We start from the raw sequence: 24,996 nt of genomic DNA, 5'->3' as shown, positions 1-24,996 counted from the left end.
GTCCGTCTGTCTGGGGGTGAAAAGCGGTACTAAAACTTAAGCGAGTCCCCAACGCTCCATGCAAGGATTTCCAGAATCTTGAGATGAATCGAGGATCTTGATCAGAAATTATAAAACAGGCACTCCATGCAATCTAATAATTTCTCTAATATATAACTCCGAATACTTTTCCATAGAGAAATCTGTTCTGACAGGAAGAAAATGTTCTGACTTGGTCAATCGATCAACAATTACCCAAATCGAATCTATTTTGTTTGGAGTCAGGGGTAACCCCGAAACAAAATTCATCGTTACATTTTCCCACTTCCATTGTGGAATGGAAAGTGTTTGCAATAATCCAGATGAAACTTGATGTTCGGCTTTGACTTGCTAACATGTTAAGCACTTGGACAGAAATTCAGTAATGCTTCGTTTCATCCCTGGCCACCAATACCTATCTTTTAAATCCATATACATCTTGGTTCCACCCGAGTGCATTATCAATGGACTGCAATGAGCCTCTGTCAATAAATCTTTCTTCAACTCTTTATCGTCTGGTATCACAATTCTTTCTTTATAATACAATTTCCCATTAGACTTCACCTCAAAATCCTTAATTTCCTTATTCTTTACTTGCTCTATTCTTTTCAAGCATATTTCATCTTGGCTTTGTAATTCTCCTATTTGGTCCAACCATGATGGTTTAAGTTTTAACTCTGCACATAGACCACCATCTCCAGTCAAAGATAACCTTGCATCCATAGCTCGTAAAGCTGCAAACGTTTTTCTACTCAAAGCATCTGCTACCACGTTAGCCTTTCCAGGATGATAGTCAATTATTATATCATAATCTCTAAAAAAACTCAACCCATCTCATTTGTCTCAAATTAAGCTCTTTTTGAGTCATCATGTATTTCAAGCTCTTATGATCCGTATACAAGTAACATCGTTCTCCATACAGATAATGACGTCAAATTTAAGAGCGAACACCACTGCAGCCATTTCTAAATCATGGGTGGGGTAATTCTTTTCATGTGGTTTCAACTATCTCGATGCATATGCTACCACCTTCCCTTCTTGCATTAATACACACTTCAACCCATTGTGGGACGCGTCACTGTATACGACAAAATTCTTGCCAGATTTTGATTGAACCAATACAGGAGTTTCTGTCAGAATTCTCTTTAAAGCTTCAAAACTTTCTTGACATTCAGAAGTCCAAACAAATGGTACATTCTTTCTCATCAGCTTCGTTAAAGGCAGCACTATCATCGAAAAATTCTTAACAAATCTTCGATAATAACCGGTAAGTCCAAGGAAACTCCGAACTTCGGATACATTCTTTGGAACTTCCCAGTCCATTATAGCTTTTACCTTTTGAGGGTCCACCTGAATCCCATCTGCAGAGATCATATGCCCCAAGAAAATTACTTCATTTAGCCAAAATTCACATATGGGCAATTTGGCATAAAGCTTCTTATCCCTGAAAATTTATAAAACTATTCGCAAATGTGCGTTATGCTCTTCAATGGACTTCGAGTAAACCAATATGTCATCAATAAAGACAACAACAAACTGGTCCAAATAGGGCTGAAAATCTTGTTCATGAGATCCATAAAAGCAGCAGGTGCATTCGTTACTCCGAATGGCATTATAATGAATTCATAATGGCCATATCTCATTCTAAAAGCAGTCTTTGGAATGTCCTTCTCCTGAATCTTCAATTGGTGATAACCCGAACGTAGATCGATCTTTGAGAATACCGAAGCTCTTTTTAGCTGATCAAACAAGTCATCAATGCTCAGGAGGGGATACTTATTCTTGATGGTCACTTTATTAAGCTGTCGATAATCAATACAGAGACACATTGACCCATCATTCTTCTTAACAAATAACCCGGAGCTCCCCAAGGCGATACACTTGGTCGAATAAATCCCTTCTCTAAAAACTCTTGCAATTGATTCTTTAACTCTTGCAATTCTTTCAGAGCCATCCGATAAGGTGCCATTGCAATTGGAGCTGTTCCCGGCATTACTTCAATTTAAAATTCTACCTCTCTATCTGGAGGTAATCCTGGCAACTCAGCAGGGAAAACATCAGGGAATTCCCGAACTATTGAAATTTTATCTTATCCTTTCTCTTTAGCTCTTGTATATATCACATTTGCAAGAAAACCTTGACATCCTTGTAGCAATAGCTTCTTAGCAGACATTAATGATATTACATTTGCTAAAGGATTAAACCTTTCACTGATCACACTTATTTCTGTTCCTCCTGGACTCTTCAAAGTTACATTTTTCGATCTGCAATTAACATCCCTATAGTAACGGAACAACCAATCTATTCCCAGAATCACTTCAAACTCGTCAAAGGGTAATTCCATCATATTAGCAGGGAATTCAATTCCCTAAATCTTTATGGGACACCCCTTACAGACTTTGTTCACCCGAGCACTATGGCCTAAAGGGTTAGTTACTATAATCTCATTACTCATAGCTTCTAAGGGGATCCTCAATTCCTTTACTAACTTACTTGTAATGTAATAATAATTAGAACCCGAATCAATCAATACCAATACTAATTTATCATACAGTTGGAAAGTACCTGCTATAATATCAGGGTCATCATGGTCTTCACTTGTCTTTAAATTATACACCCGTGCGGTTGACCGAACTTCATGTTGAGCAGAGGATTCAGACTGGTTCCTTCCTCTGCCTCTTCCTCATCCTCTCTGTGAGGCAGAACCAACTCTCTCAGATGGTGCATGTTCACCAACCATCAACGGATAATCCCAGATAAAATGTCCAGCATCTCCGCATTGGAAACAAGTCCCAACAGCCATCCGACACTCCCCAAAATAGTTTTTCCCACAATGCTGACACTGTCTTGCTTGACCCTGGTTGGATCTCCCAGCACCAGATCCCACTGACTGTGTCTGTCTAGGCGTTGCCTGACTTGCTCCCCTAGCAGATGATGCAACTGATTCTAATCTAACTTGTGATCAAAATCCTGAGTCTCTTCCTCTTTTTGATGGTGCTGAGTTGGAAGAAGCACCTGTCCTCTTTGATGTCTGAACTCTTAAGTCTCCAAATCTCTCATTCTAAGCTCTTTCAAGAGCTTTGGCACGATTAATCACCTTTTGGAACGAGGAAAAATTCAATAATATCAGCATTTCTTTCAATCTAGGGCGTAAGCCCTCCACAAACCATTCACACGCATCTTTTTCAGTAGGCACAAGCTCATATGCAAACGACTCAGCTTGTTGAACTCGCATTCATACTCATATATACAGAGCAGTTCATCTGTTTCAAGTTCATAAACTCCTGTTTCATCTGCCGAATGAACTGATCTCATATATACTTGTTTTTAAATTCATCTAAGAATAAAGACCAAGTCAACTGGTCATTTGACATCCTCATGGCGACGTTCGTCCACCATATCATCGTCTGGCCCCTCAGTAACGAGACAGTTCCATCTAACTTCTCCACTTCAGAACAGTGGAGACCATCCAACATGATTTTCAAATCATTTAACCAAAGATCTGTCGTAACCGGACCTTCCTCAGATTCTCCCTTAAATTCGGGAGCTCCCAAACTTCTCAACTCTTTTGCTACATTCATTCTTTGAATTGGTGGGGCAGGAGGTTGAAGACTTGTCAGAATAGCGTCCAACGTCCTGAAGAAAGTGTCTTGGTCTTGTACAAGCAGTCTCTGAGATGTCTGTCCTTCACCTTGCCTGGCCAGGACAGGTGAATTACTGCTTTCAGCAGGCATATCTTCTCCCGCTTCACTTCGGGAGCTATTATGTCCGGACATCTAAAAAAATAAAATACACTGTTCTATTAGCAAAACAACATACTCATACTATACCAGATCAAAAGTTCTCACAATTTGTTGGCATGTATTCCATTTAAAAACTCTATAGACTCTGGTTTATGCCTAGAATTGACTAAACCATAGCTCTGATACCATTAAATGTAACACCCTCAACCCATACCCGACCATGATACGAGTCCAGGATATCACATTGACTATACAAAATAATACTATAATAAAACGATAAAACATTTGAACTTATATTATTAAAATACAATAATATACATATGTTAATACAAGTTTATCAAAATACTCAGAGCATACACAACTTGACCCTTTGATTACATGCCAACATTCATTTACATAACAAAAGAACCTACTGATTAAGTTACCTCTGATCTGATAGTTGTAGGAGTAGTGTTGTCCAACTGCTTAATCTGTCTCGTTTACTTACTCGGATCCTACGTGTGAAACACTCACACGCTAAGTCATCAACTTAGTAAGGCAATATAATAATAATAACAACAAAGAAATGTAATGAAAATGCCATAATAAAATGGAATGAGATGAAATCAAATACTTAACCATGCAGTTTATATCACCATGTTCCTTACTTGTAAGCATAGTACAATAACATTCATGGATTCGTATTAATAAGATTATTGGCCCATGATACCATACTGAGAACCTAAGGTATGTGAGTACTATGAGGTTGTGCACTATGCTGTCACCACAGCTCGTATAAATGCACTGAAGTGCCACGTAGAATTGTACCGAAGTACCGCGTAGAATTGCACCGTAGTGCCATATAAGATTGTCCCTAAGGACCACGTAGAAAATTCCTTAAGAATCATATACATATGCCAAGGATCAAGTATGTGTCTCAAAAGACCTCACACGTGTTCCAAAGAATACATATATGTCCCCGAAGGACCGCGTAGACCCTCTACTCTTGGCATGCCAACTATACCTATAGTTCTCATCTATATAACATGGGCTTTTCCCAAATTACATAGTATATCACATAGACATATCATTTCCTTACCTTCATCACATGGCTCATATAACTTTGTATACATATTCATTTAAAACATGCTACACAATACACATAGTATGTATTCATATCATGCTTCACAATATGAAATGAAGCATGCATCAATGAATTGAATCTAGACTTCTCACAAGTCTAGAACTGAATATATCGCTATAATCATGTTATGCATATGCACTCACCTATATTTCCTTGCTTTTTCCTCGATCGATCTTACTAGGCAATTGTTCTAGAACTTGTTTAGGCTCTGTATCTACATAGTAATTCATTGATACTTATCAATATACTAATTAATATATTCTAAACTATCATTTCTTGGGCTAAAAGAAAAGCCATTTTCATATTTAAATGAAGGTATGCATCGATGCACTACACCATGTATCGATGCATCCCTTGACGGGTGCATCTATGCACTATCTATGCATCGATACATAAATCCTATTCGATGTTTGTATTTAAGGGGTGCATCGATGCACTACTTGATGCATCGGTACACCTTGAATGTGCATCGATGCGCATTGCCCAGAAATGTCATTTTAGCACGAAAATCTCTTCATAATCTTCTTAACAGTTTATGTTTCCCCTCTTTTTATATTCCTAACTTGCATACACTTACTTAAACTAATTATTATCCATTCAATACCTTTAAAACTTAGAAATCAAATCTTCCACATATATTTCAAGAATCTCCCTCAAATTCCAACATGTTCTAAATCTAATTCTGACCCTTCATATCCTTTAATTCCACTAATGACAAGTCAAATTTAGTCTTAAAATCTAATTAATACCTTTATGTCAAGATTTCACTTATTCACCTCTTTTCTTTAATCCTTCATATCTTTTGATTTTAAGATAATATAAGCTTTCCTTAAGCTTAGTTATCATCTAATGATCAATAAGCAACCTTAAATTCATCAAGAATTTGATCAACAAGAAAACTCACCTTTAGTTCCTCCTTCTTTGCTAATTGCTCCTACACAAAACATTTCAATCAATTCTTTGAACTTTTAATTTATCCAATTTGGTCACTGAATTTTTAAATCTCACAATTTGATCACTAACCCGGTATGGAGGATGTTACATTATGTGTGGATTCATATATATTATTGACTTTTAAATTTTAGAATTTTTCTATATAGTTTTTAAAAAATAATATAATTTAAAGAAAAAACAAAAAAATATGAATCGGATACTCGTGACAGATTTATATATAATATGATTTTATATATATTAACTTAAAAATATTTTTATATTAACTTATGTAATAAATTTTATTATTAAATTTATTTAATTTTTTTTTTATTTTCATTTAAAAATATATATCTATTTTAATTTAATAGAAGTATGACTAAATTGAGAGAACATGAAATAATAGGGATCAAATGTGTGATTATATCAAAATATTTAAATGTTGTTAACGATAGTTAACTCGGGGTGACCACATCTTAACTAAATAAAAAACAAAAGTGACTATATCTTATGTTTTTTGAAATTAGTGGCTAAAATTGGACAAAATACAAACATAAGTGATCATATGTGTAGTTAACCCTTCATTAAATAAAAACGAAAGTGACAATATCTTAATTAAATAAAAATAAAAGTGATCATATATTATATTTTTTGAAATCAATAAATAACAATAGACAAAACACAAACATAAGTGATTAAGCATGTAGTTAATCCTAAAATTAATAAAAAATTCAGTCTAATTTAAAGATTACACACAAAACCAAATAAAGAAAAAGAAGGTATTATTTTATCAAATTTTTATTTTTAGTTTTTAATCGAATAATACGAATTAAATTTTAATAGAATTTTGAAATTATTTTATCAACTAAAAATATCCAACTCAAATATAGAGGTACACAAACGACTTCTTTCTGAATCTTTAAAAAAAATTCTCATTATCACAACTTGATAAATAAAGTCTTAGACGAAGACTACATGTTCACAAAAAATAATAAAAAGAGTAATTGCATCATAATCCTTCGATTATGGCTCTTATTATAAGTTAGCCTTTACATTTTTAAACATTCTAATTTCATCCCTAAACCATGACTACCATTCTATATTAATCCTCAAACTTTTCAACATTTCATTTTCATCCACAAATTATTATCTTCATTGTAAATTGGTCCCCAAACTTTTTGAACGTTTCCATTTCATCCCAAATTATACGTGTATACTTATCACGTTCCTTGTTAATGAAATCTTTAGTCCAAGTTATATTATTATGCGTTTGAAAAAAAATAAAACTTAGATTAAATTATGGTTGAAATTGATTATGTATTTGGATGAATTTATGGATGAAATTGAAAGATTCAAAAGTTTAAGGACTAATTTAGAATGAGAGTTGTATTCAGGGATGAAATTAAAATGTTTAAAAGTTTAAGGACTAATTCAAAATGAGGGTCATAGTATGGGGATATATGGTGCAATTAACTATAATGAAAATGGTAATATAGATTTGTATTAGAACTTTGCTCCATCGGCAAATTACTTTAAGTTGATAAATAAATATTCCTCAAATAAAAATTTAAGAAGATAACGAATTTTGATATATCATTGAGTCTAAGATTCATATATTGATAATGTATCGAATATTAATTCAATTATACTCTTTAATGTAAAAGGTATTTTAGAATACCTCTTATCATATGAAAAAGGGGGGGTTTTTGTTACATTTTCAGCTCTCGAGCCCTGTAAAAGGTGAAGTGATAAACACTCAACCATCGAGGATGAGGGGAGAGCCAATCACAGTGGTCTCTGAAATTTTAAAATTATTATATATATTAGATTTTTTTTCTAAATATTTTCTATTAAAAATATGATTTCATCCACTAAAAATTTATAAATTCAAATTCACCTCCTGAAATTTTAAAATTTCAAGTTCATCCCTTCTAACATAAAATATTACGTCCGTACGGTGCTCCAAGAACAGGCAAATCAAGCTTTGATAGCTGCAATGGACAATCACAAATTACTTCCCATTAATTTTCAAAATTTGTTTGACTCTTCATACCATCTACAATGTGAACCACTCCCAAAATAAAGCTATAAAGATTAATTTTACAAGTTAAATAAAATAAAATAAAGATTAATTGAAAAAGTTATTTTAGAATACCTCATTTCATATTATAATTAAGTTTTAGTTAATTTGATTTCCATTGCCTTAGCTGAGATACCAACTCTCGAACCTTGTCAAAGTTAGGCCACAGAGCACCTAACCACTGAGGATAAGAGAAGAGCTAGTAACAGCTTCTGCCTGCTTTGCATTTTTACCACTAGTTTCAACTCACAACAACAGTTTCCACACTCGGCAAATCCAAGAACCTGTAAAAGTCAAAAACAGCCACAACCCAAGAAAGCAATAATAATTACTCCACTTTTTTATATAACTTTTTTTTAAGTATAATCACCGGTATCAAATATATCGATTGATTCATTCGAATTGATATTCTAGAAGGACATTTTGGAGACGATACTCCCGACTTAGTTTGTTTTATTCACAAAGCTAGAATTCAAACTTCTGAACTTATTTAATGAATCTTGTATTTTATCTCACTAGATCATTTAATTATTAGTTTTTGTTTGGACAAATTCTACATCTAATCTTAATCCTACCTATAAAGGAGGGAAAGATAGACTTTAGGAGAATGAATGAGAATGTTTCTAATAAATATAGAATTTATAATCTAAGAGAATATGAGATAACAAAGGCGAACAACTTGATTAACTGATCAAAGTATGATTGTTCAGCTAACTATTAATTATACTTTAAGTTAGTTATGTATATTGTATTTTAATATTTTACTAAAATAGTAAATTTTATGGAATATAATATGATTTTTAATTTTCAAATACCTACAACCATTTGTAAATATAGTTTTAAATTTTAAATACCTACGTGCATTTATAAATTTAAATTTCATTTTTTAAAATAAAGAAATTATAGAATACCCCAAAGCTTATGATTTAATAGTTAAATACAAGTTCACTTTTAAAATATACTCCATCTTGTGATATTATGTTAAGATCGGTTTCGAATTCGCATATTGATGTTATTGTAAATGAGATTGATGGGCAAAGATGGAGGTGTACTAGGTTTTATGGTGCGCCGGAAGAGCAGAATAGGGCTAGTTCGTGGGACTAGCTTTGTCGTCTAAATGGCGTGTCAGATATTTCGTGGCTGGTCATTGGAGATTTCAATGAAATCATATATGCTTATGAGAAAGAGGGTGGTAATATTAGGAGCGAGTGCCAGATGACAGCTTTTTGTGATGTGTTGATGGATTGTGGTTTACCGAATTTCGACTTCTCGGGTACGTGGTTTATTTGGAAGAGGGGGAGACAAACAACCATGTTAATTAGGGATATTGTTAGATAGGGGGTTGCGAATAATTTGTGCACGGATACTTTCCCTCGTTTTTCTTTGCAACATCTGATACTTGGTTTTTCTGATCGTTGCCTATTGTTGTTAACAGGGTCGATCCAATGAGTTTTAATGCCATGGGCGAAATAATAATTTTATGCCCCTATACTTATACCGTATAATAGCAAGACATATAAATTTTTTTAAAACAAAAATGTAATAGAAATTACAGTCAAACAATATCAATACTAACACAAACCAAAACCTACAAGGCTACAAATATCACCTAAAAAGATGATTTCATACATTTTTTCGTACAAATATATGTACGGGTTTTGTTGTAGATGAGATTAAGCTTTATAAAATTTTTGAAACAAAACTAAATCTAAAGAATAAAAAACAGGGAGAGTGGACCAGTTCGAGTGAAAAACAAAAAAAAGGAAGCAAAAAGAAAAGAGAGAACTTACCTTGGCCGAGCGTCGGGGCTATTGTCAGGAGTGAAGGTGTGATCGGTCAGGTTCGATTTAGAAGCGGCTTTGGGTTTGATCCATTGTCGTGGATGGTGGTCAAGAGGTGGAGCTTCACCGATCTACGGTTAGCAAATGGCGTCCATGGGTTTGGGGATTATTCAGTCGAGAAGATGAGAGGTTAGGATAATCGTTTCGAGCGGTTTAGGTCGATTAGGGAGTCGTTTGGCACCTCAGGCTGTCGTTGGCAGTGAACGGAGTGAGGAGTGGCCAACAAAATATGGTGGTCGGTCAGATTTTATCTGGCTTGAGGAGCCATTGCTTTCGGCCATGCGAGGGTGAGGAAGAGAGAAGGGCGAGCAGAGCGGCGCTGTAATAGGTTGAGTGTGGCAGAAATTAGGTTTTGTTAATTTAAGGTGTTATTTAACTTTAATAAAACGATGTCGTTTAATAGGGGTCCAAGGTATTTCATTATTGGGCGAATGGGTTTATTACTGAGGGAGCCATGCTTGTTTTTAAATTAATACCTTTTGGTCCCCGCGTCAAAACATGCATATTTATTATTTAGCCTTTGTATTTCACGAATGTTTTATTATAACCCCGACAGTCTGATGCCCCCTCAAACATGCTGCCCTGGGCTAAGGCCCATCTGGCACATGTATTGGGCCGGCCCTGGTTGTTAACAACTGATACAAATAGTAGATTTGTGCATATATGGCATTTTCCTGTTTGGTTATTGGAAGATAGTTGCGAGGTGGAGGTAAGTCGATTGTGGCAGGAATCAAAGGAGCAAGTGTTGGATAGACTGAATAGTATGTGTAAAGGGTTGGATGAATGGTTTAGGGGATTTTGCAAGCAAAAGAAGTTAATAGGTCGGGATTGTAACATCCTCCATACCGGGTTAGTGATCAAATTGTGAAATTCTAAAATTTTGTGATCAAATTTGATAAATTAAAAAATTTAGGGACTTAATTAGAAATATGTAAGTAGGATGGTTTAGCAAGGAAGGAAGAATTAAAAGGGCAAATGGGTCTTTTAGTAAGGGAAATAATATAATATTGTGTGGGTATTTTATAACCCACGTGGGAAACATTTGGAGGAACAAAGATTTCCAGACCTTTCTTCCTCATTCTTCTTCTCCAAACGTGAAGCATTCTGAGCTAAGGTAAGAATTCCTCTAGTTGAATAATTCTTGTAAAATTTGATATGCTTTGGATTCTTGGAAGATTAGGAAACCTAAAGGAAGGTTTAAAGTAGTTTAACATGCAAAGAATAACAAGTTATGGAAGATTGAAGATATAAAGCATTTAAGTGAAAATTTGAATAAGAAGGTTTAAATGAATTTGGATGTTGAATTTGACTTGTCATGAGAATAAGAAGTTATAAGTGTTAGAATTAAGTTTGAATAACATGGAAAATTTGATAAGATTCTTAACTTTAAGAATTTAGATGAGATATGGGAGATTACAAGTTGTTAGAATGATAGAAGTTAGTTAGTATGGTTGTTGTTGATTTTAATGGTATGAAAGGAGTTGTATATGATGGAATTGAGTAAAGTGTTGGTAATTTTTGGGTGAAAACAGTCTGTTCTGGGCAGGGTGTATCAGTACACTATGAATAGGTACCGATACACTAAGACCAATTTTGAAGGTTATCTTTAGGGTGTATCGATACATTGAGGAGTGTATTGATACCTGTGTATCGATACACACAGACAAGTATCGATACCTATAAATTTCGAAGCTATTTTGGGTATCGATACACCCGTAGTGTATCGATATCCCCTAAAGAAAAAAAATGAATTATGGTCCATTAAATTCGTTTAAGTTATTAGTATCAAATTACAAGGTTTAGGCATCTGATAATCGCCTTAAAATTTATATTTATGTAGATACTGAGCCTAAAGTAGTTCCAGAACATTTGGGAAGTAAGATCGATCGAGGGAAAGACAAAGGGATCTAGGTGAGTGCATATGCATAGCATGATTATAGTAGTATATTCAGTTCTAGAGTTGTGATGAGTCTAGATTTAATACCTTGATACATGACTCATTTCATATTATGAAACATGATATGAATTCGTACCATGTGCATTGTGTAACATGTTTTAGATGAATATGTATGAAAGTTATATGAGCCATTTGATAAAGGTAAGGAAATGATACGTTTATGAAATATACTATGTGAATTGAGAAAAACCCATGTTATGTAGATGAGAACTATAAGTATAGTTGGCATGTCAAGAGTAGAGAGTCTACGCGGTCCTTCGGGACATATATGTATTTTTTGGAACATGTGTGAGGTCTTTTGAGACACATACTTGATCCTTGGTATATGTATATGATTCTTAAGGAATTTCTATGTGGTCCTTATGGACATCTTATATGGCACTACGGTGTATTTCTACGCGGCACTTCGATGCAATTCTACATGGCACTTCGTTGCATTTATACGAGCTGTGGTGACAGCATAGTGCACAACCTCACGGTACTCGCATAACTTAGGTTCTCAATATTGTATCATGGGCTAGTGAACTTATTAATATGAACTCATGAATGTTAATTTGACCAGCCTATGAGTAAGAAACATGGTTATGAAAATTGCATTGAGTTCATATCATTATGGCATTATCATTATATTTCATTGTTATTATTATTATGTCTCACTAAGTCGATGACTTAGCGTGTGAGTGTTTCACACGTAGGATCCGAGAAAGTAGACAAGCAAGGTTAAGTAGATGGGATAACATTACTCCTGCAACTATCAGATCAGAAGCAACTTAAGCAGTAGGTCATTTTGTTATGTAAATAAATGTTGGAATGTAATCAAATAGTTAAGTTGTGTATGCTCTTTGGTGAACTTTGTATAAACCTATGTATATTATCGTATTTTAGTAATATAAGTCCAAATGTTTTGTTAATAATATTGTTTTAAAAAGTCAATTTGATATCTCGGACTCGTATCCGGGTCGGGTACGGGTTAGGGGTGTTACGGGGATCTTCAACAACGTTTAACAGATTTACTTGAGATGGATCCATCGGACGAGGTTCTTAGGAATATTATGGACACTTGTCTTCAGCTCAATTTAGAAGCTGATAAGCAAGAACTTTATTGGGAGCAGAGGGCTATGTCTAATTGGTTGAAGCATGAGGATAATAACACATCTTATTTTCATAGGTGTGCGATAGAAAAAAAAAAGACGAAACAAAATCTTAGCTTTAGACGATGGTAATGGGAATATGATCGACAACAAAGTGGGAATGAGCATCAAAGCGAAAGATTTTTTCAGTCATTTTTTACTTCGAGCAACCCGAGCACAAGTACAAATATACTTAATGGCATCTCTGTTTGTATTTCGGATGAGGACAATGGTGAGATTAATCGTGAATTCAATAGAGGAGGTGACAAGTGCTGTAAAATCAATAAATCATTTAAAAGCAGCTATAGAGGACGGTCTTGGGGCGCTCTTCTACCAAATATTTTGGCATATTATTCGGAGCTGAAGTAGCATATTTCTGTATTGTCTTGACCCATGTTTGGTATGACATGAGAATGGTAAATCATACTCATCTTGTGCTTATTCCTAATATTGATTCCCCGACTAGTATGAGCCATTTTCGGCCCATAAGTCTTTGCAATGTCATTTTCATGATTGTGTCAAAATGATTGTCAATCTTATGCAAAGGTATCTTCCTCAGTGTATTGATGAGGCACAAAGTGCGTTTGTTCCTGGTCGGATTATTTCCGATAACATTATTGCAGCTTACGAGATGTTACACCCATTCCAGACGAAACGAGTGGGGAAAAAGGGATATTTTGCTTTAAAGCTTGATATGAGCAAAACTTATGACCGAGTTGAGTGGAAGCTAGTATGGGATATCCTTGGGAGAATGGAGTTCGCAATAGAATGGATCAATCTTATCAAAAGATGTGTGTGCTCTGTATCGTATTCGATGGTGTTGAATGGCATTGTGGGCGAGAGTTTTGAGCATGAAAGGGGGATTCGATAGGGTGACCTCTAAATCTGTATTTGTTCTTAATCTATAGTGAGGGTTTGTCCGCCTTATTCCGACGAGCATTCGATTTGGGACATGTTATGGGGTGAAGCTTAAAAGGTATGCGCCTAAAAACATTTTTTTTAAATTATCAAACATAAAATATATACAACTCAATTTAAACATTAAACATTTTTATTTTTAAAATATAATTTATTTTTTGAAATTCATTTTTTTAGAATTTGTTTATTCTGTTGGGAATTTGATTTTATTGCGTTAGAAATGGGGGAAAAAGTTACAAACTAAATAACATGTAATAAACATCAGTTCGGATCCCAAATTTGCATTTCAATTTAGTTAAACCTAAAACGTTATCCTCATCTTCTCACGTTTTGGAGGTGGGGCAAGCGGCACCCTTCTCTTTGTATCCCATCTCACCCTCACTCTTGTGTTAGCGCGTGCAATTTCAATCACTTTTTTTCCGTAAAAAGGTAATGGGTAAATATATATCTGGTACTTGAATGACTTTTTTATTTACTTATATATTTTTTTCAATCAAGTTAATGAACGTGAATTCTATAATAAAAATTATCCAAAGTATCAATATTTCAAAATTATTGCCGGTTAAAGTTTAAATTAGTATACTAAATTGACTTCTTAGTACAAATCTGTACTTGAACTTGACTTCTTTGTTCAAAATGATACTCTAAAAATTTCAATCAATTTGAAATATAAAAAAACTAAGTTCATTTATTAACTTGAGCCTTATTTGAATTTAATGGATTTATAATTTGGGGTAACATGTATAACGGAATCCAAGTTTATGTGCTACTTTGAAGAAAAAAAGTACTAAATTGAATCAAGAACTTATGTTTAGGGGCTGTTTGTTTATTTCAGAATGATTAAACGCTGAATGATTCAAATGCTGAATGATTTAGAGGCTCTGTATAAATTAGTTCTAAATGTGACATGTTGTTTGATAATAACTCCGAATCATTCAGAATATACTTTTGTGATGAATTATTCAACACTATTTTGCTGAATCAGTCAACACTGAATCATTCAGAAGTGCGAAACAAACACGCTGAATACTGAACGATTCAACATTCAAAGCTAAATGATTCCATTAAGAGACAAACAAACAACCCCTTAGTACTAAAAGTTTATGTTCTCAACGTTAGCATCAACTCACGCGCTATGTCACGTGAATCAAATTGAGGAGCTTGGGTGTGCACGAGGAGGGAAAATACAGTCTGATGAAACCGCGAATATAAGACACGTGTCAACAATCCATTTTTTACAGACAAAAGCCAAACTCATCAAAGAATGGAAACGACTCGAACTATCCTCAAAAGACCAGCTGGCATCTTCTCATTGGATATTGCTTCAATGTACCAAATTTTCCGTGCATTTAGTCGTAATTTTATCACTCACACGTTAGATTTTGGGGAAGAAAAAAAAGGACATAATCCCAAACTGAAGTCACAACGGTTTTTATGACCCTTTCTTCTTCTTACCACACAAAAGCACAAATTCAAAATAGCGGGAGCAGAGAGAAGAAACCCCTTTTTAAGGTAAAATTCCAGAGAAAGCAGAGTAGGTATTGTTTTGGGTTTTTGTTTTCTTTTTCAGATAAGAATTTGTTGCTTTTGCAGGCGAAAATAATGGAGAGTAAGGAGGAAGTTATTTCTGTTGAGCTTCCTGCACCTGCTTCTTGGAAGAAAATGGTATTTAAAAAAAAGTTTAATTTTTTTAACTTGTTTGAGTACTTATGCGTTAATTTGCTTGTTCCTTTAAATTTTGCACCTTGCTTTTTGTGTTATGACTTTTTTCCTTGGAAAATTTGTGTTTTTTTGTGTGAATTCGGGAAGTTACTGTTAAGTTTGTGTTTATTGATATTTTGCTTCAATTTGTTTGTTTATGGTTGTAGTTTCATCATTATGGTTAGCTTTTAAGTTTTTACCTTTGTGTTTTTGGTAATAGTTGAAATTAGGGTTTTGTTGAAGTTTTGATCTTTCAACCATTTCTAGGGTTAAGTTAATTTCTTACACGGTAGTTAAATTTTCCTCCAAATATTTTTCCCAAAGTTTTTTTTTTTTTTGGGAGAAAAGGGGATTCCTATTTTGCTTTATATAGTGAACTTCATGCTCGTTTTTCCAGCCGACATCTGCTGTATTCTCTTTTAGAATTCATTAAAATTAGCAATGTTTTTTAAACCCAGAGAAAACACCATCGATGTAGCTACGAAATATGGGAAAAATCTCCAAAACTTGAAAGAAATTGAGGTTAATCATTTATTTTGAAATTGCCTCGTTGGTATAGGATGTTGTGAGATAGACGTTCGCTCGTAGTGACGGATCAAACAAAAAGGAAAGCTTTTGACTTTTGGGCATAATCATCAATAAGGACGTGCCAGCAGTCAGTTTTAGCTGACTTTGGTGTTTTGTTTACCGTCTGCTTAGTAGAGTTTTGACTTTTGTCAGCATTCTTTGTTCTGAGTTTCGGTTTGTTGTTTCTCAAGTTTTGAGCTTTGAAAAACCAATCCCAGAATGATAAACCAGCATGCCCTCCTCGTGTTCTTTCAGCTTTTAAATTTACTTTCCAATGTAAACTAATGGTGTAATCAAGAAGATGACTTTTTACCTACAGATTTTTCCTGCAATGTTAGACCTTATCTTTTTGTCTTAGTTTCGATTTTGTTGGCATCCACATTTATAATACTATTCAGATAACAAGAATGGTTTACCACATCTCTGTGCACAGAGCTATGCCGCTCAAACTCTTAATTCTTATAGTACCCATATCCAACACGTATTAGTGCATGTGTATGGAGGCCATGGAAAAACTTAGGAAAATCAAGCAAAGTACTTACGTACACTTGTATATGATATTATCCCCCAAGCCCAAGAAACATTGATCTGCAGGATGTCAATTAAACATTTTGAATTGCATATTTTAGCGTCCAAGTTACTGTGTTTTGTCTCTATTTGATTTGACGGCTGTAGTTTACATGCATAACATGTCTTTCTTTCTTTCTTTATTTTTTCAGTTTTTCCCCAAGAAAGCTGGTTCACCAAGGAAGACCGAGGTCGTGTTCATTGCACCAACTGGGGAGGAGATTAGTAACAGGAGACAGTTGGAGCAGTACCTAAAAGCACACCCCGGTAATCCACCAATAAAGGAGTTTGATTGGGGTACCGGTGAGACCCCTAGAAGATCGTCAAGGATCATTGAAAAGGCCAAGGCTACTCCAACACCGGAAAAGGAAACCCCAAAGAAGCGAGTCCGAAAATCATTGAGTGCTAAGAAGGAAGAAAAGGAAACAGAGGCCAATCCTGTAAAAGCCGAAGGTGAGAAAGAAACTGATGCCAAGATGGAGGAAGCTGGGCAAGAAGAAGCCGGTAAGGATGTTAAGGTTCCAGAAACTGCAGAGGCTGACAAAAAAGAAGATGCCGCTGGGATTGAAGAATCCCCGACTCCAATGCAGGTTCAAGAGAAACCTGCCGAAGATGGGATTCAAACTGAAAAGGAAAAGGAGGAAGCCCCTACAGAAAATGTGCCAGAAACTCAGGCAGAGACAGAGAATGGTAAATGTGAGAAACAACCAGAAAATACGGAAACTGTGATGCTGGGAGCTAACGGGGGAGTGGAGAAAGAGAATCCAAATGTAGAAGTCCCTATATCCGAGGGAGAAGCCGAAGAGAAACAATGTTTACAGGTAGAGGAAAAGGGCAAGGCAGTAGATGCAGAGATGATCGAAAATGGTAAGGTTAAAGAAAGTGAACAAGCTAATACTACACCACCTAGAGGAGCTGCCGCTCCTGTGAGCAGCTAAATAATCCAAATCCTAGTTGTATTTGTCTGTGTAACCTCTGTGATTCCATGGATGACTGTAACATTAATGATGTTTCTGCTAGATTTGGTTGTCAGTGGGATAACAATCAACCTGTATCCCTGTAAGAAGTAGGTACAAGCACTGCAACTTTTGTAACATTGTGCAGAACTTGGATCGTGGAAACCTTGAACCCATGATTTATGGTTTGTTGCTCAAGTTTCAGATTGAACTTTACATGTTATGCCACTGATTAACTGCACTATGTTTTGTGTATGCTTTGATATGTTGTTGACACAATGTGGATGTTTCTTTTGCCGATTTTTAGCAGGTTACTAGGAAGAGTGGTGAAAGCTGGAAAGAAGGGCAATGGCAAGAATGTGATATCGCATGATTTGTTGGAACAATTGCATCGTTCCCTGTTTGTGGAACAGTCGTCCACTTGTTTAATGTGCAGCCGTGTTATCTTCTAATTAAAGCATGTAGGGTAACTCATATTTCTGTCAAGGTCTCATGTTTCTTCTCGTGGCTCATTTTATTAGCATGACACAAATAGGGCACATACGCATATTTTTATATTAAGGGGTGAACTTGATCTTATGAAATTTTTAGGGGTAAATTTAAACTTACAAAATTTTAGGGGCAAAAATAGATTTTCAATAAAAAAAATACATGGAAAAAATATAAAATATCTGGATTAACTCTCATCGCACACCTAGCTTTTATCGGTGAGTCTCTCAACAAGATTTTTTTTACATATACAAGAATTCAAACTTGAAATCTTGTTTAAGCGAGAGATTAATTGCTTATAACTGAACCAATCTCATTGGTTGAATTAATCCTATTTTTTGTTATGATCTTTGCATATTGAAATCCCTTCCAAGGAAATTCGGGATGTTGTAGAATTGAGTAGCTAAGACGAAGGGCATATTATTCTTTGGCTGATACATGTTTGTAATGTGATTTCATAAATGAACCAAGCATCTCTCTTTGCATGCTTGTTTCAAAGTGAACACCAGGCTTTCTTTTGACATTGATTAATATATATATCCACCAATGCAGCTGCCTGCCTAAATACCAAAATCTCCTGTTTTCTTCCTCTGATATGCATGGATTGTTGGTATCAAGGCTACTGCATGTGTTCATTGAGGGTTGGAATACATACGAAACTTCCAACAAATCACTCCATAAGAAAAACCGACGACCTAGTCTTCGACTAATCTGTGTAGGATCATCTTCAATCGGTATAAACCAGCTCTCTTCTTCTTCCTCCTTATCGTGGTGTCATCATCTGTGAAATGAATGTAAAGATGAAATTAGGGAAGAAAAAGTTTGGGAGGGCGTGGAAAAGATGGGTCGTCGCTTGGAACCGACAGTAAGAAGTCATCAAATACAACTATCGATGAGTTTTAAGGGAAGGAAATTACTGCAATGCATTACACTGTTTATTTTTTATGTTATGGATTTGATTACTACATAAAATTAGGTTTTTAATGCTTTTGTTTTTAAAAGAATATCAATGTTAAATTTATTATTATAATTTACTTTCGAAGGAAACCTTACCAAAGAGTTTTAGGTTATATTTATAAGGTTTAAGATAATTTTAATGAAACAAATACATTTTAAAAAAATAATGAAACAAACATTAAATTTACGTTTAGGATGTTAAAATAGAGTGAAATGTAAATTGAAGGATTAACAATCCTCGACATCGATGACTGACTGGTAGTAAGTGAAAGTCAACAGATGAAAGATCTTGGTCAGATTCATAAATTAATCTAAAATTTAAAGATCTGATATTTATCTAAAGTTTAGAGGTTAAATTTATATTTTATCAAGAGTTTAAGAGTCTAATTAAAAATTAACTCCTTTTAAAAACACATCATCTTATTAAACTAATTGCATTTAACGTTATAGTAACCAAAATATTTATAAATTGATAACATAACTGGTTAAAATCTTATTAATTTTGAAACTAATGACTAAAAGTGAACAAAATTTAAAGAAAATGACCATTATCGGAGTTTACCCTAAAAACATTAGTTCGGATCCCAAATTTTCATTTCAATTTAGTTAAATCTATAACGTTATCCTCATCCTTCTCACATTTCGGAGGTGGGGCAAGCGGCACCCTTCTCTTGGTATCCCATCTCACCCACGCGTGCAACTTCAATCACCTTTTTCTTTCTTAAAAAATTATGGGTAAATATATATTTTGGTACCCGAATTGACTTGTTAGTTTAATTTAACATTTTTTTCAATCAAGTATCTAAACTTAAATTCCTACAAATTATTTCAAAGTGCAAATATTTTAAATTTTCAGTGATTAAAATTTAAATTAGTACATGAATTCAACTTTCTAGTTTAAATTATTGTCATAACCATTTTTTAGAAAAATAATTAAATATTATTTTAAAAAACGATTATGAGTTTAATTTTTTGGAAAATTGGTTGAATTTGAATTGATTTGAATAAAAATGGAAAAGTGAGTCGCCGTCGACCTTTGGATTAGTTAGGTCGAATACCTAAAAAACGTCTTTTAAAAATAATTTTAAGAAAAATCATTTTTAGACAAAAATTGGTCTGCGTTTACAAAGATTCGATTAAAACGGGTTAGGGAGTCGGTTACGCGTGAGGAATGATTAGCACCCCCACTGTGCCCGAAATTGGTACTGTGTCGTTTATACGTTGTCGAAATGGTGAAAATCATGAATCGAATATAAAGTTAAAATATGATCAGTTTATTGAAATTTAATTAATTTGCTTTGAATTAATTAATTAAAGAAAATTCTTTAACTTGAAAAGAAATCTCGAGATTAGCAATCCTCCATCGGGAAAGCTATCTCGTCTATTTCTTATCCGTAAAAAATATTCCCTCATCAATAACAATAAATATGCGAATCGAATATAAATAAAAAAATGATGTTTACATACAACAAAATAAATTGATTAACTAAAACGTGAATCAAATACAAATTAAAGAAATTTGAAGTTTACATTCACATAAAATAAAGTAAATTGTTACTTAAAATAACACACATTGCATCATTTGAATAAATTAATTAGTACAATATATTCGACTTGTTTCAAGTTCCTAGGTCGTTAAAATGTCGTACCGGATCGTACCCCTTCGACCAAGTGGTACTTTCCACGCTCATTCTACGCATATGTGTTCTTGAAATAAAATCGAATATTTCATACATAGATAAAAATATAATGGAAATAAATGTAATTGGAAATATAAATATTTACATTAAATGGAACTAAACACATTATTTACATAATACAAATAACCACATAATATGTAAAATACATTCATACATAAATGACTAAAATAAAAATAAATGAACATTACACACCAAAATGAAATCATCAAAATATAAGTATTTACAGGACTAAAATAAAATTAACAGAAATTAAAAGGGCTAAACAGTAAATACATAAAGTTAAAGGACCAAAAGAACAAATATAAAAACTTAAAGGACCAAAAAATAAAAATAAACACTTAAAGGTTAAAATAGTAAAAATAGACATTTAAGGGATTAAAATAGCAAAAACATATATTTAAAGGACTAAAACTAAAAAAATAGAATCTTGAAGGGTTAAATAGTAAAAACAACAACTAAAAGGACTAAAACAATAATTACAAATAAACTATAACCAAGATTACAAATATTAAACATTATAGGCACTAGAAATAGAAAATAACCCATAAATAGTATTTATGTCTAAACTGCAATAAACAAAAACATGAAGGCCGAAAAATAAATAAACCAAATGTAAAATAATGACTAAAATGATAGATTTACAAATATGGTGTCCAGATTCGAATATCAAAGAAAAATACACAATATAGGAAATTAGTGACTAAAATATAACATTATAAAACATTGTGACCAAATTCAAAAATTAACAAACATAACATACTATACAATAACAGGACTAAATTGCAACATATACAAAACAAGAGCTCGAATTAAAAAGAAACTAACATTAATGACTAAAATAGAGGATTACAAGATATGGAGGACCTTTATAGTGAATAACCCAGGCAAGAAAATGCTCCCCAAGTCCCCTTTAAAACGACGTCATTTTGATCCACATATAAATGGCTTAAATAAACCATAAACCGACCATTATCTCATTTTAAACGAAATAAGAGATAAGAGAGAGAGAGAGAGACCAGAGAGAAAATTCTCTCAAGGCTTCAACCGAAGCCCAGATTTCGATGGAGCTCCGCCGTGTCAGCCGCCATTGATCGGAAGTCGTCGTCGTACGACGACATCGGAGAAGAGAGAGGAAGATATTATTCAAAGTGTCTTCTCTCCGTGAAGGCGGGTTTGAGCTCGGTTTGGCCTAAAAATGGCTCAAACGCCATAGATCTATGAAGAAACATTCGGCTCCGGAGACCCTTGGCTCATCGGCGTTCGGCCGAGATAAGCCACTATCTTTCTCTCCTCCTTCTTTCTTTTGTATTTATTTTTTCTCTCTCCAAATCTCTCTTCGAAGCTCCCTCTCTCTATTTTTTTAACTCCCCCAATCCCCTTTTTTTTAATCTGGTTTTTTATTTATGGTTGATTGCTTTGTTTGGTGAGATGATGATATCTAGAATGATAGGGGAATGGTGTTTCTAATTTTGCAAGATTAAATCCCGAAAAAATTAGAATTTAGGTATGGGGTTTTGATTTTTGTTCATATTGGATCACTGTTTTGGGTATATTGGAAATCTAGATGATATCTTGGGGTTGATTTGGCTTCTGTTTGATAGGTTGCTGATGATGGCCGGCTCGGGAGTGCACGACAGTGGCTCACGCGCGAGGGGAGAAGGGTGGTGGATTCCACGCACTGACTGAAATCTAGAAGGCCAAACGGCGACGGTTGGAGTTGAAGGGAAGAAAACCCTAATTGGGTCTGGATCTTCTTGGTGGACTTTGAGTCAGGTCATGGGTTCTGGTACTTGTGGGCTGTTGGGTGCTACTGGGTTGCTTGTCTAGGCTCTGAGTGAGGCTTGTACTTGGGCTCGGGTTTAGGCCTGCAAAAATGTGTAAAATGTAATTTAATAATAATATAAATAATAATAATAATAGTTTTTAGACCCAAATAAAAACGAGTGTCTACAGCTGCCCCTCTTTGCACATTCTTATGTTAACAAGAATAGGGCAAAGACGAAAAAAACAATAAGTTTTTTTCCGGTTCTCTTTTTTTTTTTTAATTTGATAGGTTTAATTTGGGGGATGTAACACCCCTAACCCGTATCCGACCTGAATATGAGTCTGAGGTGTCAAATTGACTTTTCAAACTTTGTCACTTAAAGAAAAACAGGGAAATTTTAAACTTTCATTAAAACAAAATACGTTAATTTACATAAAAGAGATCACGAAATACAAAATCGATCAAAGCATTTGTAATTAACAACTTATTACATGTCAACACTCTATACACAACCCAAAATACCTACTTTGCCAATTACTTCTGATATGATCTTTTAATAGTGATGCTATTATTGTCACTTCTAGTACTGCTCTTCTTGTTTCCTGGTACCTACGTGTAAATCACTTACACGCTAAGTCATAGACTTAGTGAGGCAATAAATAAACATGTAGCTATAGATTCATGAATATGCATTCTTACCATTTGATCATGACATTTCAATATGCATGTATACATTTCACTATAACCGATATAACCATGTCATGTACATATGAAACTTATCTTCTTGTATCACTTTCACCTTAATTTATCTTTCAATTGCCCATGTACATTATTAAGAACAGATGTATTTGAGTACATTGAGGTTGTGCACTAATGTTGTCACACAGCTCAATAAATTCCCTCATGGGGCACTGAACATTTGTTCAGTATTTGTCCCGAAGGACTACTGAATACGTCTCGAAGGACCACTGGATACGTCCCGAAGGACCACTATACCCTCGACTCTTGGCATGCCAACTATACCTATAGCTCTCGTATCATATAACATGGGCTTTAATATGAATACATTTCTCATTTCATATCTCTTTCATCACTTTTCATATAAACCCATAATCTTTTCCATTATTTCATATACCTGGATTATATTCTCTAGCAATGATATTCGTTCATTCAATGTCATATGAACATATAATGAATTATGCATGCAATCACTATTACAATAGTATATGTATGTATATATATGGGTATGAAATCATTAATTCAACTATCAGAGATAGACTTATCACAAGTCTTGTCTCTATAACTTTAACTATAAAATGCACTCACCTTAGCCTTGCTTTGATTCGATTCTAATTCTTCGATTGTTCTGGAAAAAGATTACGCTCTACATCTACATAGTAATACATTGATACTTATCAGCATACGAATTGATATATTCCAAACTATTAATCCTTAGGCTAAAAGAAAGCTATTTCCATCTCTTACTGAAGGTATGTATCGATGCACTACAACGTGTATCGATGCATCCCTTGACGGGTGCATAGATGCACTACCCATGCATCGGTGCATAAATCCTATTCGATGTTTGTATTTTAAGCAGGTGCATCGATGCACTAATGGCATTCGATGTTCATTTATTTTAAATGAGTGCATCGATACACTCTATGTGCATCGATGCACCTTCAACAAATTCTGGGACTTTCTCTTGATGCATCGGTACACGTTAAATGTGCACCGATGCACTCTGCCCAGAATTCAGTTCTTGAACCCGAAAACTTATCCATTTCAGCTTAAATCTTTCATGTTTCATCCCCTTTTATATTCTTAACTCCAGTACACATACTTAAACCAATCTATACTCATTTATTTCATCTTAAACCTCATAATCCTATCCTCCTTGTGAAATCCAAGAATTATACCAACTTTACAACATGATTTAATTCCACTTCTAACCCTTAATATGTCTTAACTAGATTGATGACAAGTCAAATTTAACTTCTAATTCTAGATATGAACTCTATTCCAAGATTTCATTCAAGAACCTATAATCTTTAATCTCTTCTAACTCCATCATCCTTTGATTTTAAGATAACCTAAGTTTTTCTTAAGCTTAGTTATCATCTAATAATCAAAACCCAATCTTAAATTTAACAAAAAACTCAATAATCAGAAAACTCACCTTTGTTTTGCTTTACACGAACAAGGAAGAAAGAAGAAGAAAAGAACTCTGGAAGCCTTTGTGTTCTCCCCTCTTCAACCCACATGGATACATATATAACCATTCTTTTCTTATTTCATTATAAATGACCTCTTTGCCCTTCTATTCCTTCTTCCTTTATGTCGTAACCCGTTTTCGTCCGGGTACGAAATATTTATTTGGCGGGAAAATTGATGTGAATAAATGGTTTTTGAAAATAATTTGGAAGTCGCCATCGGCCTTTTGGGTCAGGTAGGTCGAATACCTAAAAAAATTATCTTTTAAAAGAGTTTTTAAGAAAACATCAGTTAAAAGATAAACTGATCTGCGTTTTAACCAAAAATTCATTCTTTTTAA

General features: G+C 34.1%; 2 protein-coding genes and 1 long non-coding RNA gene across 5 annotated transcripts; all 3 read left to right on the top strand.

Moving 5' to 3' along the window:
* Positions 1-10,775: 10,775 nt before the first annotated feature.
* On the top strand, positions 10,776-12,473 carry LOC120185826. Its single transcript, XR_005522158.1, has 3 exons — positions 10,776-10,849; positions 11,576-11,646; positions 12,388-12,473. It is a non-coding gene; the product is annotated as an uncharacterized LOC120185826 (long non-coding RNA).
* Positions 12,474-12,711: 238 nt separating this feature from the next.
* LOC120185770 lies at positions 12,712-13,693 on the top strand. The gene is made up of 2 exons (XM_039189895.1): positions 12,712-12,860; positions 13,369-13,693. The coding sequence occupies exons 1-2, from the start codon at positions 12,712-12,714 to the stop codon at positions 13,691-13,693; spliced, it is 474 nt and encodes a 157-aa protein (XP_039045826.1).
* A 1,460-nt stretch (positions 13,694-15,153) lies between these two features.
* On the top strand, positions 15,154-17,864 carry LOC120185825 (methyl-CpG-binding domain-containing protein 11-like). 3 transcript variants are annotated; one of them, XM_039189933.1, is made up of 4 exons: positions 15,155-15,252; positions 15,334-15,405; positions 16,728-17,442; positions 17,842-17,864. In XM_039189933.1, the coding sequence occupies exons 1-4, from the start codon at positions 15,175-15,177 to the stop codon at positions 17,847-17,849; spliced, it is 873 nt and encodes a 290-aa protein (XP_039045864.1). In that variant the 5' UTR covers positions 15,155-15,174; the 3' UTR covers positions 17,850-17,864. The 3 variants fall into 3 exon arrangements, with proteins under 3 accessions (XP_039045862.1, XP_039045864.1, XP_039045863.1); XM_039189932.1 differs by having other exon boundaries at positions 17,839-17,864; XM_039189931.1 differs by lacking the exon at positions 17,842-17,864 and having other exon boundaries at positions 15,154-15,252; positions 16,728-17,667.
* The last annotated feature ends 7,132 nt before the right edge of the window (positions 17,865-24,996 follow it).

This window comes from Hibiscus syriacus, unplaced genomic scaffold, assembly GCF_006381635.1.
Source record: "Hibiscus syriacus cultivar Baekdansim isolate YM2019G1 unplaced genomic scaffold, ASM638163v2 tig00113124_pilon, whole genome shotgun sequence".
NCBI classification, from domain to species: domain Eukaryota; kingdom Viridiplantae; phylum Streptophyta; class Magnoliopsida; order Malvales; family Malvaceae; genus Hibiscus; species Hibiscus syriacus.
Note: the sequence above shows the minus strand (reverse complement) of the source record. Positions and strands in the feature narration are given on the sequence as shown.